This window comes from Pipistrellus kuhlii, unplaced genomic scaffold (assembly GCF_014108245.1).
Source record: "Pipistrellus kuhlii isolate mPipKuh1 unplaced genomic scaffold, mPipKuh1.p scaffold_m20_p_3, whole genome shotgun sequence".
NCBI classification, from domain to species: Eukaryota; Metazoa; Chordata; class Mammalia; order Chiroptera; family Vespertilionidae; genus Pipistrellus; species Pipistrellus kuhlii.
The window spans coordinates 42622710-42641310 of NW_023425529.1; the positions used below are offsets into that span (position 1 = coordinate 42622710).

An 18601-nucleotide genomic window follows, 5' to 3' on the forward strand; every position below is an offset into this window, starting at 1 on the left:
TCCTGAGTTTTGTTCTGTTTCCAAAACTGATCCATACTAGGACTTTTTCAGCAGTTCTACTTATTCTGGGTGCAATTAGCAATATCCTATGATGCCATTTCTCCAATCTTCTCCCTTTTCCTGAAAGCAAGATCACTTCTCTTGTGCAACTCTGGCATTCCCAAGATCCACATGGTGAAAAGTGGATTGGCAATCACGGGAGAAAGAGTCCCAGTCCCAATCATGGTTCTATTTGTGAATCTTGACTGCTTAACCTCAGCTTTTTTGTTTTATATTTTCAAATGAATAGTTTGGATTAGAGCAGTGTTTTCAAATCTAAATTATCCTGCATATCAAACAAAATATTTCAAATTCTCTACAATGGACCATATAAAAGTAAAAGAGAGAAACCCAATGAAACCTATGACAGACTTCTGACCTCCAGAACTAAAGGATAATAAATATGTGCTGTTTTTTAAATAAGTAAATAAAGGTGAAAAGGAAATAAAAGTACAATTGTTATTTCTATGAAGTGGGGCACTTGCTTTGGTTAGCTCTAAGATTCTATGGTTTATAATAGCTGTTGACTTCTGAACCCAGATAACTAATTGATTCCTGATTTTTAGAAAATGTCTACCAGAGAGCACAGTGTGTCTAGATCTGAGGTAAAGAGAGGCTCAAAAAGGGAGAGGGGAAGTAAAACAAACAGAGCAGACTCCATTCTTGCCTCCATTTAGGAAAATCTGGCAGCAGCTTGAGCTCCAGTCAACAATGGCCCCACCAAGGTCAGGAGAGGGGGCATGCTTTCAGACAACATGGGAACATGGAGGAAAGCAGGAAGGAAGAGAAACACATTCAGAAAGACATGCTTCACTGAATACTGGAAGCACAGATACACTTACATGCAAGAGACGAAATTGTCCAGCTCCCGCCAGGCATAGAAAAAAGGAAGGAGGTGAAAAAAGAGTGGAGAATATAGAATCTGGGTGTAATCCTTCCTGGATAAGTCACCTGGTCAGAAAAGAAAAGCAGGGGAGAAAAGAGATGTCTAGTAGCTATAGCAAGATGCATAGACACACTGAGCAAGTTCTGTAACCAATTGCAGCCATAAGGGACAGACATAAGAGGTCCTATATGCCCAGGTAACATTCCATCCCTTTGTCCTAGAGTCACTGTGTCCTCTAGCAGACCCACCCCCACCTCCACCTTGGGATTCTGTATTACTGAAGGCTGAATCCCCAGCCCTTAGACTGATTAAAGCCTGACTGTGTTAGAACTCGGTTCACTTATGAATTTTATCATTAAATGACACTTCTCTCTGTGCTTGTGGGCCCTGGGCATAAGATGGGTATTTGAAACCCTAAATAGCCTTCTTACTTAAGATCCTTGCCTCATACAACAGTGGGATGAGGCCAGTACTTGTCTCTCACATAAACCATATCTTGAACATCACAGAATGGTCATTTTGAGGTGGTTTGTGAACCAACCCCACTCCCTCGGCAATCACTACCTTTACAGTTTTTATCTTGGAGCTATGCATATGTTTTCCTTGAAAAAAGGCTCCCCAGCTAAAAATAAAAACTATGAAATCTACTGAAGTACGTAGGTAAGGGGTAGGAAATGGTTGAGGTCTTCTCTAAAACCTAATCCTGTTCATTATTTAACAACAGTCATTTCTAAAAGATAGGAAGAAGGAAGATCCTTCCTCTTACATCTAAATCGTCCTAAGAGGATAAACACTCATACTTATAGAAAAGGTGAAAACTATGGATCCCTAGGCTTTTTGCTGGGTCTTCTCGTATGGATGGGGCTCACTTGGTTAGATCAAAAGAGAAGGCCTATTGAGTAATATCCATCTTTCTACTCAGTCCCAAAGAAAGAAGCCATCTTTCATCCTCACCTTTCCTCGGATCAAGGCTTTGAAAGCAATTCTCGCAATTAGGTAGGACCAGATGACATGCAGAACCTGTAGGATCAGGAGAAGGCCATTGAAGAGCCACCAGGAGGGATAGGGTCCAATAATCTCCCAACTCTCAAAGAGGGTTGTGTTCAGAATCCTAGAAGGAGACCAGTGGTCAGATTGTAGAGTCTAAGCCAGGCAGATATGGATGAAGCTGAGTTCCCTGAGAAGCAGAACCTGTGTTTTCTCCCTGTACCTTCTCTCTCAGTTGAAGTTCCATGGACATTCATCCACAATGAGAAAAGAAAGGAAGGCAGCCTATGAAGTTTTCTATCTTTAGGGGTACAGGAAGATAAACATTCAAATGTCTCCCATTTCAAACCGGTTTTTGACTAAGTTGTTCATGGAAAAAAATGTCTTGGTTGTCAAACAAAACTTCGGTTCTCGACCCAACAACCCTTTCACCTGTATGTATATATGTAATCACGTGTCTCTCAGGTGACAAACAGGAGAGAATGCCTGAGTATGAGTCAGTTTACCACTAAACTTCACATTGTTAACATTTCAGGAAATTGTGCTATAAATATTTTCACGTGGTTTTTTTTTTTTTTTTTGGCTTTTGTTGCTGCCATTATTATTAAATATTACAGTAAGTCACATGGGTCCTAAAGGTGATAGTAGCAAAGTGAAAAGGAAAGTTGTGAGAACAATGACAGAGCTTAAAAAAAGAAATAATTGCCAAGTATGATTGAGGTGTTTGCATGTCTAATTTGGCTACCGTGTATGGCATGATGAAATCAATAACTAACTTGTACAATTTTAAAACATAAAGAGGCCCCCAAGAGAGCTGATGTTGCTAAAGATGTGATAATGCTCATGAAACAAAGATCACAGGCAAATGAAGAAGCAGAAAAATTGTTGTTGATTTTGATAAGTGAAAAGCAATTAGTCAGTGATGTAGCACTTCGGAAACAATGATATGTGAAGATGCTGCATACTGACCTCCTAAAAGATAATCCTGGAATGAGTATTGAAAGTGATTTAAAGCTAGTAGGGGGTAGTTCGATAAATTTAAGAAAATAAGTGGCATTTCCCTAACCGGTTTGGCTCAGTGGATAGAGCTTCAGCCTGTGGACTCAAGGGTCCTAGGTACGATTCTAGTCAAGGGCATGTACCTTGATTGCGGGCACATCCTCAGTGGGGTGTGTGCAGGAGGCAGCTGATCGATGTTTCTCTCTCATCGATGTTTCTAACTCTCTATCCTTCTCCCTTCCTCTCTGTAAAAAATCTATTAAAATATATTTAAAACAAAAGAAAAGAAGTGGCATTCATAGTGTAGTCAGGCATAGGGAGGCTGCTAACTCTAACAAAGTAGATGCTGATAATTTCATAACAGAATTTCAAGAATATGTAGAGGCCAAGAGATTTGTTCCCCAGTAAGTGTTCAATTGTGATGAGACAAGCCTCTCTGGAAGAAAATGCCAGAGAGGACTTATATCACACAGGAGAAGTCACTGCCAGAACACAAGCCAATGAAGGACAGGATGACGTTTTTGTGTGGGAATGCAAGTGGGGACTTTAAATTGAAGCCTCTACTGGTCTATCGTTCTGAAAACCGTGAGTTTTCAAGAAAAATAATGTCATGAAAAATAAGTTGAATGCGCCGGGACCGGTTTGGCTCAATGGATAGAGCGTCGGCTTGGGGACTGAAGGGTCCCGGGTTCGATTCCGGTCAGGGGCATGTACCTTGGTTGCGGGCACATCCCCAGTGGGGGGTGTGCAGGAGGCAGCTGATCGATGACTCTCTCTCGTCGATGTTCCTAACTCTCTATCTCTCTCCCTTCCTCTCTGTACAAAATCAATAAAATATATTTAAAAAAAAAAAAAAAATAAGTTGAATGCGATGCGCAGGGCTAATAGCAAAGCATGGGTAACCAGGCAATTTTTTTATTGAGTGGATTCATGAAATGTTTGCCCTAAATGGGAAGAAATACCTCTGGGAAAAACAATTGCCACTCAGGGCACTGCTTGTAGTGGACAGTGTTCCTTCCCTCCCTCCAGGCTTGGAGGCCGAGTTGGTGGAGGAGTACAGCTTCCTCACTATCAGGTTCTTGCCACCTAATACAGCCCCTCTTATCCAGCCCATGGACCAGCAGGTCATTCCTAACTTTTAAGAACTACACAAAGATGCCGAAACCGGTTTGGCTCAGTGGTAGAGCGTAGGTCTGCGGACTGAAAGGTCCCAGGTTCGATTCCGATCAAGAGCATGTATGTAGTTGCGGGCATATCCCCAGTAGGGGTTGTGCAAGAGGCAGCAGGTCGATGTTTCTCTCTCATCGACATTTCTAACTCTCTCTCTCCCTTCCTTTCTGTAAAAAATCAATAAAATAAAAAAAAAAAAAAAAAAAAGAACTACACAAAGGCACTGTATCAGAGATGTTTTGAGGTGATTAAAAAACTAAAACTAATTTATTGTAACTCTTGGGGAGTTCTGGAAGGAACATTTTAATATTCTCACTTGCTTGAGGCTCACAGACAAAGCATAGGGGGAAGTGTCTTTCAGGCCATGCAATCTGCCTGAAATTGTGGCCTGAGTCTGTGGCTGAAAGAGATTTTGAGGGCTTTGAGGATAAGCCTATATCTGTTGTGGAGGATAATGTGTCTCGGGGCAAGTCCATGGCTTGGAGGTGGGTAATGATGTGGAGGACCACAACGCTGAGCTGACCTTCAGAGAGAACAGCAACATACAACAGCTGAAGAGCTCCCTTCAGAGAAGAAGGGAAGGGATATTCCTACTTCACTAACCAAGAAAATGCTTGGAAAATGAGGAGAAATGCAAAATTTTATTGAGAAAAATCACCCTGACAATGATGCAGCAAATTATGCAACAAACTTGTTCAATGACAATGCAGTGTTTCACTTCAGAAAAGTGTTAAAATGTAGATAAAAACAAACATAATTGAATAGGTTTTTAGTGAGACAGAGGCCCAGGGAGCCTGAAGCAAATTCTAGTGGAGCAAAGAGACAAAAGAGAGAAGTTTTTTATGGAAGGGGCAACAATAACATCCCTCCATCCCTCCTCTCCATATTCAGTCATTAATAGCTCTCAACATTAAAGGTAAGTTCTAGTATGTATGCAAATTTTTATTTTTTACTGTACATTTCATTTCCTTTTTGTTAAATTTTCATTTACATTTCATGTCCTTTTTGTTTGTAAAGTGTTTATAGATTAAACAGTACATTAGACATGTACTACATATAAGAAAGGTTGAAAGAGGGAATCATTTGGGGGTCTGGAACAAATTCATTCAATTTACTAATTAAAAAATGGAAAAAATGATTTGGTTTTTGAATAAACCACTTCTTGAACAGCCTTCCAGAAGAAATAAGTTCAAGAACCAAGGTTCCACTGTGTAAACCATAGGAACTAATGGAATCAGTTATATTATTAATCGCTTCAAATATGCACAAAACTGGGACAGCAATTTTAATCATAATCCTAGAACTTAGATCCTCAGGCACATATATTGAGATAGAATAGTTAGTAGCTTATTCCCTTAGACTAAGCGTGATCTCCAATCCAGAGTCACTGACTTTGTACCATGAAATAGTGAGTGTAGAAGTGAGAGGCGCGCGCGCGTGCGTGCGTGCGTGCGTGCGTGCGTGTTGTCAGGGTAGGAGAGAGGGTGTGAGTAGGAAAACAAGCAAGAAGAGCCTGAGAATTTTGTAATCAGCACACAAGAAAGCAAATGAAGTACTTAGGCATGAAATGAGGACTGTTCCTCAGAGATGATTCAGGAAAGCCACAGCCAGTGAGTTGGATGCTCTGAGTCTGGATCATGCCTCACTAGAAATACTATGCAAGGGAACTGAGGTTAGGTCAAGGAAAAAGCAGGGCATCAGGTTCTTGGTGGTTTACTCCCTAAACTGACAAAAGGTATCATTAGCTACATTCCTACACCAGTTCCACAGCTCTAACACTTACCAGAATGGATAGATTCCAAGACGAGTGACCATAAAAACAGCACTGAAGATCACAAAAAGGGTGTCACAGAGACGCTGATATTTGGCATAATTGGCCAGCTTGGCTGCCTGGAAAAAGGAAGAATTAAATTGAGGAGAAAACCTGTTCTCAGGAAGCAAAGGAGAGAAATAGAGGAATAATGAGGGAAAAGAAATTGGGGTCTTACCTCCAGCAAGAAGTCTGAGGCATCATGTAGACACATGACCAGAGTTCCTACCCGAACCATGTTGTTAATATATGAGAAGGTGATGAGCCCAATGGTGGCTAAGTGATGCACAAACATGATCAGGAAGTCCTAGGAAGGAATGGAAATAGAAGAAGCAGGTATAGGCAGGGCCATAGAGATGCTAGCCAACTCAATGCCCTGCATTGTTCTCTAAAGATCTTAATCCCAGCCTTAGAAGTTCCATTCTGTTTAAACTCTCCATTAAGAAGCTGCCTAGGCCCTAACCAGTTTGGCTCAGTGGATACTGTCAGCCTGCACACTGAAGGATCCCAGGTTCGATTCCAGCCAAGGGCATGTACCTTGGTTGTAGGCATATCCCCAGTAGGGCATTTACAGGAGGCAGCTGATCGATGTTTCTCTCTCATTGATGTTTCTAACTCTCTATCCCTCTTCCTTCCTCTCTATATAAGAAATCAATAAAATGTAGTGAAGAAAAAAAGCTGCCTAGCATTTGACCCCAACTCTCTACATCAGTGACCCATAATCTATGTTAATATATTGTAGCTTAAAGCAGGTTAAAAAGCTCTAATTTAGTCCTGGCCAGTGTGACCCAATGATTGGAGTGCCAGCCTGCACATCAAAGGGTGTCAGCTCAATTTCTGACCATGGGCACATTCCTACCTTGCAGGTTCAGGTCTCAGCCCCTGTCCAGGCATGTGTGGGAGGCAACCAGTTGGTCGATGTGTCTCTATCACATCGATGTCTCAAACACTCTCTCTGACTTTTGCCCCCTCTTCCACTCTGTCTAAAAAAAATTCAAAGGGAAAAATATCTCTGGTGAGGATTAACAAAAACAACAACAAAAAGCTCTAATTTCTTCTCAGATTCCAATGCCAAGGGTTGACCTGAGGAAATCTCTAAATACCTGAGTTATCAGACATAGCTAATAAATACTTTTAGCCCAGTGAGGGACACAAGGTGGGAGAAGGCAGGAGAAACAAGAATGAAAAGTTATATTTCCCACATAGACAGATACAGCAATATATTCTAGCTTTTGAGTTGGGTTCAAAAATATACATTCTAGTGCATTTTTAAACCTTTATATTTGTGTCATGTTTAAAACAAAATTTTAATAAGGGGAACCTGTATCTCCTGATCATAGGAGAGTGAAAGTCACCTGATTGGAGTATGAAGCTTGTAGGTTATGTAACAATTAACAACTCAGATTTAGTTTCAGTCCATTCCCATAAATGCTACTTTGGCTTTCTCACCAAAAATAACCATAAGTTAGTAACAGATTAGGGCTAGAGCTGCTGGAACTACATTATGTCAGGTGGACAACAATAAGAGGTGAAGATTGTCTACTTATAAAAAAACTTGTCATTTCCAAATTTGTCACTATGTGGACAAATCAACTTACTTTTCTGAATCTTTGTTTCCTAAATAATAGCAAGAAAATGGTAAAAAAAAAAAATAATAATAATAAATAAAATAAAATAAATAATAATAATAATAATCTGGAACCCCTTCCAGTTGAAATTCTTTGAGTAAGTGGGGTCACCAAGAAGGAAAAGCAGAGAGAGAACAAGGGCCCGTAATGCCAAGCAAAAGCCAAATTTAGCTTTTTTTTTTTTTTAAATATATTTTATTGATTTTTTTTTTTTTTTTTTTTTTTTTTTTACAGAGAGGAAAGGAGAGAGATAGAGAGCCAGAAACGTCGATGAGAGAGAAACATTGACCAGCTGCCTCCTGCACACCCCCCACCGGGGATGTGCCCGCAACCAATGTACATCCCCTGACCAGAATCAAACCTGGGACCTTTCAGTCCACAGACCGACGCTCTACCACTGAGCCAAACCGGCTTCGGCCAAATTTAGCCTTTATAGATTCAGGCCTGTTCTGGATCATGCCTTGCTATCCCTATGTTCTCTCTAGTTTTAAGAGCCTTGGAGGAAAATAAAGAAAAAGGTACGCTTAGCTGGTAACTGTTCTCATCTTGGCTACTCTGAAGGACTCAAATATACTTCTTCATTAGTCAAATCTCATTTCTGAGAACATTACAAAGAGCTAATAGTCCATTCAAACCTACTTTCTCCCTCTTCTGTGATCTCAGTCAGGACAGAGAATCCATCACAATGGCAGTAATGGTAGCTGCTAGGAAGGAGGATGCAATAAGTTACTGGGAATCGAGGGAACCAGGATCCTTACCTTTCTTTTAATGTCTGTAAACTGAGAAAACATTAGAGACCAATAAAAGGCCAATTCCATGATATAATAGTAATAAAGCCCACTTGTGAGAGGCTGAAAGAGAGAAAGAATTAGTTAGAATACCAGCTAGTCAAAGATTCATTCTATGTCTGCAACTATCTCTCCTTGGAGGACCAATAGTCATAAAAAACATTAAGAAATGACTTAAGTCTTTTCTCCCTATCATCTTCCAAGATCTTCAATAGCTAACAACAGGCTTTGGGTTAGTATGGAGAATTAAACCTGGTGCATGGACTGGTGGGGTCCCTCGGCCTGGCCTGAGGGGATTGAGCTGAAACCGACTCTCTGACATTCCCTGAGGGGTCCCGGATTGGGAGAGGGTGCAGGCCAGGCCGAGGGACCCCACCAGTACATGATCGGATTGTGGAGGGACTGCGGGAGGGCTCCAGGGCGTGTCTGGCCCAATCAGCTGGACCCCAGCAGCAAGCTAACCTACCAGTTGGAGCATCTGCCCCCTGGTGGTCAGTGCGCACCATAGCGACTGGTCAACAGGTTGAACACTTCACATTTTAGGCTTTTATTATATAGGATATATATGTTCAGCTCTCATCTTTTAGCGTATTTAAAATTCTGGGCAATTAATGCTTTTTAAGGGATTAAATACACTTAGGCCTTTCCTTCTAACACTCCTGACCTTTTAATAGTATAGATTAAGGGAACTCCAAATTATCCTTTACTCAGAAATGACACCTGAACCAGAAAGCACTTCATTAAGTGCCAAAAAGCTGCTTTTGTTTCCAGCCCAATTAGGGGATCATACTGAATATAATGGGGAACTGGAACAAAAAGATCACTGGATTTCACAGCTATGGGGACCTAAGAAATAGATACTCTGTATATATTACTCAAAGAGACTCAGCCCCTAATCCCTTAAGAATACCAAGGAAATGTGATATCTTTCCTGGGATTTCACTGTCCCCCACTCTATTTTATATATATATACATAAGTGCTCAGATCCTACCTGATATGGATAGCTATGCCAGCATTGTCGGGTATCCCAAAACCAAGGTGACTAAGAAAAAACAGATAATCCAGGTCAGTCTTTAGAATTCTCCTATGGCTCACCTATATAATCCTGTTCTCTCCCTCTTGACAGAATTTAGAAACCCCTAAAGGGTAAATAAATACCTAGATTTCTCTTCTAGGACTTAAAGTGTTATCACAAACAGAAAAATCATGCTTTGAGGTAAATAAGGGCAGGGAGAGCTCTAGGATAGTTTTTGAAAGCTTCATCACTTGGGATAGAGGAGATAGGAAGACAGGAAGATAATTCCATTTGTTAACCAAGAGAAAGATCTCCATGTCAAAGATTCAAAAGTCAAAAGTAGTAACTTCTAATGGAGTTTTAATTATTTCCTGTAAGGAATTTGCCCATATCATCTAAGTTGTTGAATTTGTTACTATTAAATTGTTCATAATGTTGTCTTATTATCCTTTCTGTATCTACAGCGATAATCCCTTTTTCTCCTTGCTATTGATCTGTTTTCTTTTTTTGAGGGGTTTATCAAATTCAATCAAATGTTTCAAAGAACCAACTTTTGGCTTTATTAGTTTCCTCCATTGTTTGTCTAATGCCTATTTCATTAATTTTTACTTATTTTTTTTAATATTTCTTTCCTTTAACTTAACTTTGGATTTAACTTTGTTCTTCTTTTTCCAGATCTTATTAGATCACTGATTTGAAAGCTTTCTCTTTTTCTAACATAAACATTTAAAGTTGTAAATTTCTCTCTAAGCACTTTAGCTGCATCACATAAATTATGGCATGTTGTAATTTCAGCATCATTCAATTAAAAACATTTTAGAATTTCCCTTCTGATTTCTTGTTTGATCCATGGATTATGTAGCAGAATTGTTTAACTTCCAAACATTTTATGGACATTTCATTATTTTTTTTTATTTTATTATTTTTTAAAATATATTTTATTGATTTTTTACAGAGAGGAAGGGAGAGAGATAGAGAGCTAGAAACGTCGATGAGAGAGAAACATCGACCAGCTGCCTCTTGCACACCCCCTACTGAGGATGTGCCCGCACCCAATGTACATGCCCTTGACCGGAATCGAACCCAGGACCCTTCGGTCCACAGACCAATGCTCTACCACTGAGCCAAACCAGTTTCGGCGACATTTCATTATTATTATTGATTTCTAATTTCATTTTATTATAATCAGAGAACATATTTTGTAAGAATTCAGTATTTTAAGATTACTGAGATTAATTTATTCATTCTCTGTGCCCCTCTTCCAGTCGCAATACAGACTAGACAAAGGGCCCAGGCTGAGGTATATAAGGAGTGGGTTTATTCTGCCTCCTCTTTTTGTACAATCAATGTTAAGAACACAGCCTATAGTAAGCACCAGGAGGCAGAGATTTTATTATCTGTCCTATCACATGGTCTATCTTGATTGACATTCCATGTGTACTTAAAAATTATATATGTTCGGTCAGGCCGGTTTGGCTCAGTGGATAGAGTGTTGGCCTGTGGACTGAAAGGTCCTGGGTTCGATTACGGTCAAGGGCATGTACCTTGGTTGCGGGCACATCCTCAGTAGGAGATGTGCAGGAGGCAGCTGATCGATGTTTCTCTCTCATCGATGTTTCTATCCCTCTCCCTTCCTCTCTGTAAAAAATCAATAAAATATATATTTAAAAATTATATGTTCTTCAGCTATTGGTGTAGTGTTCTTCATAAGTGTCAATTAGGTCAAATTGTTTGACTGTGTTGTACAAAACTATAGCCTTAGTGATATTTTTTATCTAGTGATTTAGTCAACTACTGATGAGAGTATTAAAATCTTTAAGTATACACAATCTGATTGTATGTTTGTCTATCCTCATTCTTTAGTTCTGCCTCTTTTTGCTTCATTTATTTTGAAACCTTAATTATATAATTTAGAAAAATATATAAATGAAATAAAAAACATGTAATCAGAAATAAAAAAAATCTGAAATTCTTTGACTCTGGCAATTAACTGAAAAGCAGGAATTATTCCTATTTTACCCACTTTAAAGAGTTACTGACTCCATTTCTGTAACTGTCTCCTCCTTGGAAGGATAATGTTTTTTGTCAAGTCCTATGTAAACCATTGTGCTTATGCTGATTTAATCAATACCAATTATTCTCTAGAGATGTGGGCATGATTAGAACCCAAAAGAAGATCAGAGAAAGTTCACACTCACCGACCAAAGAAATCTAATTCCGTAGCAGAATATACATAAATAAAAAGTGAATCTCCACCTGGGTGGGCAAAGAGTAGAGGTTAGATGAATATTCACTCAAAAGAAAGTCTTTGGGGTTAAAGAAGTCAAGATAGCAGATTTGGAGATAAGATAGTTACTGGTGAAAAGGAAGTTAAGTCCCCAAAATAGGGACAAATACTGTTACCTCAAAAGCCAAAAGAGACATCTTTTGGCTGTTTATAATAGATATCCACAAGTGTATACTGGCTTTAATAAACTTTTTCTTCCATATCTTACTCCTTGATAATAATGCCTAATATTTTCTTTGCACAACGATAAATACAGTGTTCTGTGTCCAGAGGGGAATTAGTAAAAACCCAATGAAATAAGTATAGTATGCCCAGAAAAGGGATGCTGCCCATCAAAAAGTCCATTTAGAGCAAGCTGGTACTATTGCTATCAAGGTACAAAGGGTGTGCATGTCTACCAACATAAGTACAGTTACAGGAATTCACTCCCAATCTGTGTATTTGGGGAAGGGAACTACATTTAGCTTAATGGCAAGCACGTCCAAGAAAGGGTGACTAGTCTTCCCATGCTCTTCTTTCCTGCCTATAATAAATATAGTTAGTCAGTCCTGCACATTCATCGACTATTGTCCTAATAATACAAGTCATTTCCAAAAAGAAAACCTCAGTCCACTCACACTCCACCCTTCTCCTCACTCCCACCTCCCTCTGCACACCTACATGCTCTCACAGAATTTAGTGAGCGTTGGGGGCTTGTCCTGATTCCTCCGATGGCGAAACCAGCATTGGATTTTTCGGACATCCCAGTCCAGCTGCTTTGACAGGCCCTCCAGCCTTTTCTCATCAGGATACTGTAGATATATGACCAGAGTCAGGACATCTCTTTTTCTTCAAACATCTCATTAAATCCCTTGACTAGTTCAGTGGCAAAGGGGGTGATAACTATAGTGGCTTAAGTGATGTTATCTTTCCAGGTTTCAAAAGTCATTTTCAGCCCGGCTGATGTAGCTCAGTAGTTGAGCTTTGACCTTTGAATCAGGAGATCATGGTTCAATTCCCAATTAGGGCACATGCCCAGTGTGGGGCATCCAGCCAGTCAGTGATTCTCTCTCATTACTGATGTTTCTCTTTCTCTCTCCCTCTTCCTCTCTGAAAACAATTTAAAAAGTAATTTTTACACATCACAAAAGTACTATTTCACACATTAAGAACCTTTATCACTCATCTATACACATCCTTGTTTGGTCTTCTCCCTCCAGCCCAAGCTGAGTAAAAAAAATATTAAAAATCCAAACTGCAAAGGCTATCTATGGTCCCCATCTTAATTATGTAACTAGATAACTGACAAAAGCTGGAGCAGAGAAAAACAAAATTTAAAATATGATTTGTCTGGGGGCAAGGGTGGTGGCGGCTGCTAGGCCTAAAATTCAAATTATGTAAACTCCTAGCCCAAAGGTATTTCTCTGAGGAGATAAAGTTCTCCTCATAGCTACTAGGTGTACTGGTTAATAATGGTGGATTTTGTAATCAAAGAAAACACAATAATGTAAAGAGAAACATCAAAAGTGCTTTATTCAAAGTAATGTCCATTGTTACACATTTCCCCATATTTCAGGTAATTTGTGGATATTGTCCCAATAGAACTTTTGTTTTGAGGCAAACCATTCAGAGACCCAATTTTCCACTTCTTTGTATGTTTTGAAGTGCTGCTCAGAAAGTGTGTGTGCAATCAATCGGAACAAGTGGTAATCTGAAGGAGCAAGATCTGGTGAATACAGCGGGTGGGTTAATACTTCCCAGGCAAGATCTTTTTACGTATCTTTAACTGGTTTTGAAGTGTGTGATGGTGTGCCATCATGAAGCAAAATTACTTTGCCGTGTCTTTTGGCACATTCTGGCTGTTTTAAGATCAAAGCATGGTTCAAACTGATTGTTTATAGCAGTCAATATTAATGGTTTTACCTGGTTTTAGAAGCTCAAAATACACCATACCTTCCTGATCCCACCAAACACAGAGCATTGTCTTCTTTGTGAAGCGATTTGGCCTTGCAGTTGATGTTGATGGTTGACTTGGATCAACCCATGATTTTGTGTATTTGGGATTCTCAAAATAAATCCAGTTTCCATTGCCAGTCACAATTCGATGCAAAAAAGACTTTCTTTCATGCCACTGAAGCAACATTTTACTGATGACTTTTTGGTTTTCCATTTGTCTTTTGTTCAGTTGATGCAGTACCCATTTTCCTTCTTTTAAAATCTTTCACAGTGCTTGTAAACAGTTGTAAATTGTTTGCTGAGCAACATTTACTAGAAACTAATAGTTCAAAAAAGTTTAACACACATTTTCATTCAATAATGCTTGGAATTATTGGTCTTCAAGCTTTTTCAGTTGACCTGGATGTCCTTTGTCTTTCACATCACATCAAAATCATCACTTTTTAAGTGTTTAAACCAGTGTTCACAAGTATCTTGAGATGGAGCATGTTCACCATAAGCTTCCCGAAGTATACGAGAACTTTTTCTTCAAAATAATGAATTAAAACGTCCCACAAATGCTCTTTTTTTGGTATGAAATTTGACATTTTAAATGTAAAAATATCTATGATGTTAACACCTTAAGAAAATTTGACATATGGGGAGATCTGGGGGAGATAAGAGATCAACCGAAGGACTTGTATACATGCATATAAGTACAACCAATGGACACAAAACTCTGGGGAGGGAGGGTATCTATGGGAGGGGGGGTAATGTTAAAATATGTACACAGATAATAATTTAATAAAAAAAGAAGAAGAAAAAGAAAATTTGACATGAAGTTTTGAAGCTTGCTATCAATACAACAAAATAGCATACGTATCAAATTGCATATATATCAACATATGTGTAACTCCATCTATTGAAAAAAATCCACATTATTAACTGGTACACCTAGTATATGGACTACCCAAATGGGAAAGATCATCCCATCCTATCCTTACACTTGCGAAATACTTGTCCTGTATCTTCTCCTGCCCTATGGGGCAATCCCTCAGAGGAATCGTCTGTTTCTTTGCCCACTTACCTTAGTAATAGATATGAACACCTTTTCAAGGATGGCATTGGGTTGGGGCTGATAAGGACCACTGTCCTGGATGCCAACATGGAGTGCACAGGGTTTGGCAATAAACCTGTAATGGAGAAAGCCCAAAAGTCAAATCTAAATATAGTTTGCTAATCAGGAAGGAAAGATCCTGCTTAGGGGACTGATGGGAGGGAAAAGGAGAATCAGCTGGCTGGGAACCAGGACTTTTTTATTTTATCCTGGATTTTGCCACTGGCCTACTTGAGAAGTGACTCGTTTAAGAAATATTGGGTCATAAGCTCTCTTTCCATTTTCCCCCTGGCTTCCCTTATCACATATAAAGCTTTAAAGCCAGAAAGACCTAGGTCAAATACTAGTCTACCACTTATTGCCTGTATGAACTTGGACAGTTTACTAAATCTCTGTAAGGCTCAGTTTTTCATCTATAAGATGAAGATAATATCAACCAACATCTTTGCTACTCAATATAAAGTCCACAGACCAACAGCATTAATGCTTTTCCTGGAAGCTTTTTAGAACTGCAGAATCTTTTTTTTTTTTTTTTTAATATATTTTATTGATTTTGTACAGAGAGGAAGGGAGAGAGAGAGTCAGAAACATCGATGAGAGAGTCATCGATCAGCTGCCTCTTGCACACCCCCTACTGGGGATATGCCCGCAACCAAGGTACATGCCCTTGACCGGAATCAAACCCGGGACCCTTCAGTCCCCAAGCCGACGCTCTATCCATTGAGCCAAACCGGTCTCGGCAGAACTGCAGAATCTTGAAACCCATCCCAGAATAATCTGCATAATCAGAATCTCCATTAACAAGATTCCCAAATGATTCATGTGATCATTAAAATGTTAGAAGAATCTTGCAAGTATCCAATGAGATAATGTATGTGAAGACCCTGGAACCAGGGAGGTGCTTAATAAATGGTAGTTTTTTTTTGTTTTGTTTTTTAATATCAAGATCTTAATTGGAGGGAAAAGTAAAACGGAGGCTGAGCTCTTCCTAACTACAAATATCCTGGGTCATGGTCACCTTCCTGCCTAATAAAAAGATTATGGAAATACTTGGAAGAAAGAAACTACCTATTAGTATTCAATCCCTGCCCTAGTTTATACCATTAATGAATTATATAAATTTGGCCAAGTCACTTAAATCTTGAATCTTGGTTTTATCATTTAAAAAGGTGTTATATGAGGTGATTTCTAAGATTTTGTTCTATATCTAAGATTACATAGTGGTATCATTAATTGTAATTCATTCCTAATTTTTAGATTTTTGAGAAACTAGTCCTTGTTTCTTCAAGAAAGATCTCCTGCTTTTCCACAACTATAGATTTTTGTGAGTATTAATCAGCTCTAGAAAAAGCTCCATGTAGTCATTTTGAGAATAAATCAAATGCTCTCTTAGCATTTTAGGGAGTCCGATAAAAAAAATGACTGGGAGGCCTAAGATGGAGTGTTCTTGACCTATTTTCTTGGTCTGCATTTGAATCCAGAATTTATCTCTAAAGGAGGGACTGAGAATAAGAAACTTTGTTTATCTTCTATAAAAACTTTTACCCTTATCACCAAAGTTCCTGAGCCATGGGGAAACATTTATTCAGAGCACAAAGTTAGCCACATCTGTAACCCATTCTCTCCTCTCTTTTACACAGGTGACACAAAAGGTTCATTCAAAAGTCAATACTACTAGTAGATACTTTAACATATTTCCTGGTATATTATTCTCTGTACAAATATTTAAACCCCCCACTCCTGTTTAAACTCATCGTGAACAAAGATTCTGTGCTCAATAGTTTCTGTGAGAGGTTCAGTGAATCCCACTCTTGCCCTATGAGCTCATTTTGGACCCAGCATTGATCAGCATCCAGAAAAGTAATTAATGCTGTCACTCTTTGCTTTTGAGTTGGTGCCATATCTGCTATAAAAGCACTGAATTACCTCTGTCTGTCTCCTCCATTTCTTCTCATCTACATTAATATATGAAGAGGTAGATGCAAAAATAAAAAAACAGCCTTTAAAATTCCTATTCTTACCCCTTGAAGTAGGTCTCTTCCTCAATCCAGAAGCAGTCAGGTGTTTAAAGGCTCTGGAGTTAGGCAGACTGTAATAGCTAAGACACTTTGTGAAAATTCATTTTAAAGATGAAATGACATGATGCATGCGTAGCACAGAACCTGACACTTAGTAAACATTCAATAAAAGGAGGCTATTATTATTTTTCTAGAAACTAATAGTTCAAACTGTACCCTGATCATATCTTCAGCAGAAGGTGAGAAGAGCAAAAATCTTCTTTCATAGAACAGGGATAGGCTTGTACCCTGCCCACCTGAGGGAAGCCAAGATAATTTTTATTATTATCTGGACATTGGAGGGGACTTGATATCCTACGGTTGTCATTAGCTCACATCCTGCCCTCAATAGTTCACAGAGTTTAATGAGAGACATAGAGTTACTGGCATCTAGTTAGTTACAGCTGTACAGACCCTAAGAAAATTTATTTATTTGACAAATATTTATTGGGCACCTATTTTGTGCTATAGCACGAAGCCCAAAACCAAATATAAAGACTTATGGTTGGAAAAAAAATTTTCTGATTAAAAAAATTAAATAAATAGATTTATGCATTTAATGAATAACCTTAATGAAGAAAGTGAAATTATTTTAAAGTAGAACTTGAAAGAAGTTCGGACTCAATCATGTATTCTTTCTATCAATATATCATCTACCTGGTATTCAGTATATAATTTATAAAATGAACATATACGTTAGTCAAATCCAAAGAGCCTGGCATTCATCCTTTCTTCTAGATTGGCACCTCTCTAAGTGTGCTCTGGAGACCTTCAGGGACACTTTTAGGAGGTTTGCAATAAAATTATTCCCTTAATAATTCTATAACTTCATAATGATTACTTTCTTTCATGAGTATACAGTGGAATCTTCCACAGGTTATATGACAACAGACTGAATGAAGAAGTTGACATGAGAATACAGCTGCCCGATATTAGAGACTTACAAAGATGTAAAATAATGCTATCCTTTCTCACAGTTTTTTTGTTTTGGAAATTTTTCCCATGAAGTGTTAGTTATATTATCAATATAATCAATGTATTGTTATCTGTAAATGAATTAGTAATATATTAAATTATTTTCCATTTTAATTTTTAAAACAGTACATGTTAATAGATATTATTCACATGAACAAAAGCGCTCTGAGGTCCTTGATAATTTTTAAGAGTGTAAAGGATTACTGACAACATAGTTTGCAAACAAACTGCTGTGCTGGACGACACCGAGAAATCAAACTTCTCATGATTTTCTTTCTTTCTGTTTATTTATTGATTTTGGGGAGAGAGAGGAAGAGGGAGGGAGGGACAGAGAGAGAGAAAAACACTGATTTGTTGTTCCACTTATTTATGCATTCACTGGAGCCAGCCAGGGCCTCTTGTGACTTTCTGTCCCCTCCAGGATCAATTTGTTGTCCAAGTTTTAAAATAATCTGTAAGACTAGACTTCCTTTCGCCTTCAAGTCTGAATAAGTGAACATTTAGTGGTCTATAATGTGAAGATACTCCTTTCTTCCTTCCATTCCAGGTACATGATGAGTCTAATGATCCAACCTGATTGTAATATATCTGTCTTGCTTTACAGAGATCATTTCAATTTGCCCTTTCCCTGCCCTCCAGATATATGGTAGCAGCTGACCTAAGCATGGGTTAATTAAGATGAAATTACTACTTTGCTTCTTCATACTAAAGACAGGAGCTATACTTAACACTGCTATCTTTGTGATTCATTGCAACATCATTGATGGATATGAACTTTACACAAATATATTAGAAAGTCTAGATCAAGCTTCTCCACTGGTGTATCATGGCAAGTAACATAGATTGGCTATACTTATGCTGAGATGCTGCTCTCAGTTCTCAGGGTAGTCCACGGGGCCTGTAGTAGCCATAAACACTTAGCCTGTAG

General features: G+C 38.6%; 1 protein-coding gene and 1 non-coding gene across 9 annotated transcripts in view; both read right to left on the reverse strand.

Moving 5' to 3' along the window:
• CERS5 (ceramide synthase 5) overlaps window positions 1-18601 on the reverse strand; it is a 35236-nt gene that overhangs the window by 1340 nt on the left and 15295 nt on the right. The window contains exons 1-9 of one of the 8 annotated variants that reach the window (XM_045587974.1): window positions 16663-16757; window positions 14612-14717; window positions 12267-12401; window positions 11522-11579; window positions 9300-9350; window positions 8278-8370; window positions 6070-6198; window positions 5865-5971; window positions 1880-2036 (exon numbers count right to left, since the gene is read on the reverse strand). In XM_045587974.1, the coding sequence (XP_045443930.1) occupies window positions 1880-2036; window positions 5865-5971; window positions 6070-6198; window positions 8278-8370; window positions 9300-9350; window positions 11522-11579; window positions 12267-12401; window positions 14612-14691 (810 nt within the window). In that variant the 5' untranslated portion in view covers window positions 14692-14717; window positions 16663-16757. Of the gene's footprint in view, window positions 1-881; window positions 991-1879; window positions 2037-5864; window positions 5972-6069; window positions 6199-8277; window positions 8371-9299; window positions 9351-11521; window positions 11580-12266; window positions 12402-12775; window positions 12816-14611; window positions 14718-16402; window positions 16513-16662; window positions 16758-18601 lie in introns of those variants that run through there. The other 7 variants (XM_045587972.1, XM_045587973.1, XM_036457513.2 and 4 more) reach the window with 7 other exon arrangements.
• On the reverse strand, window positions 10572-10707 carry LOC118731076. The gene has a single exon (XR_004991775.1). It is a non-coding gene; the product is annotated as a small nucleolar RNA SNORA51 (small nucleolar RNA).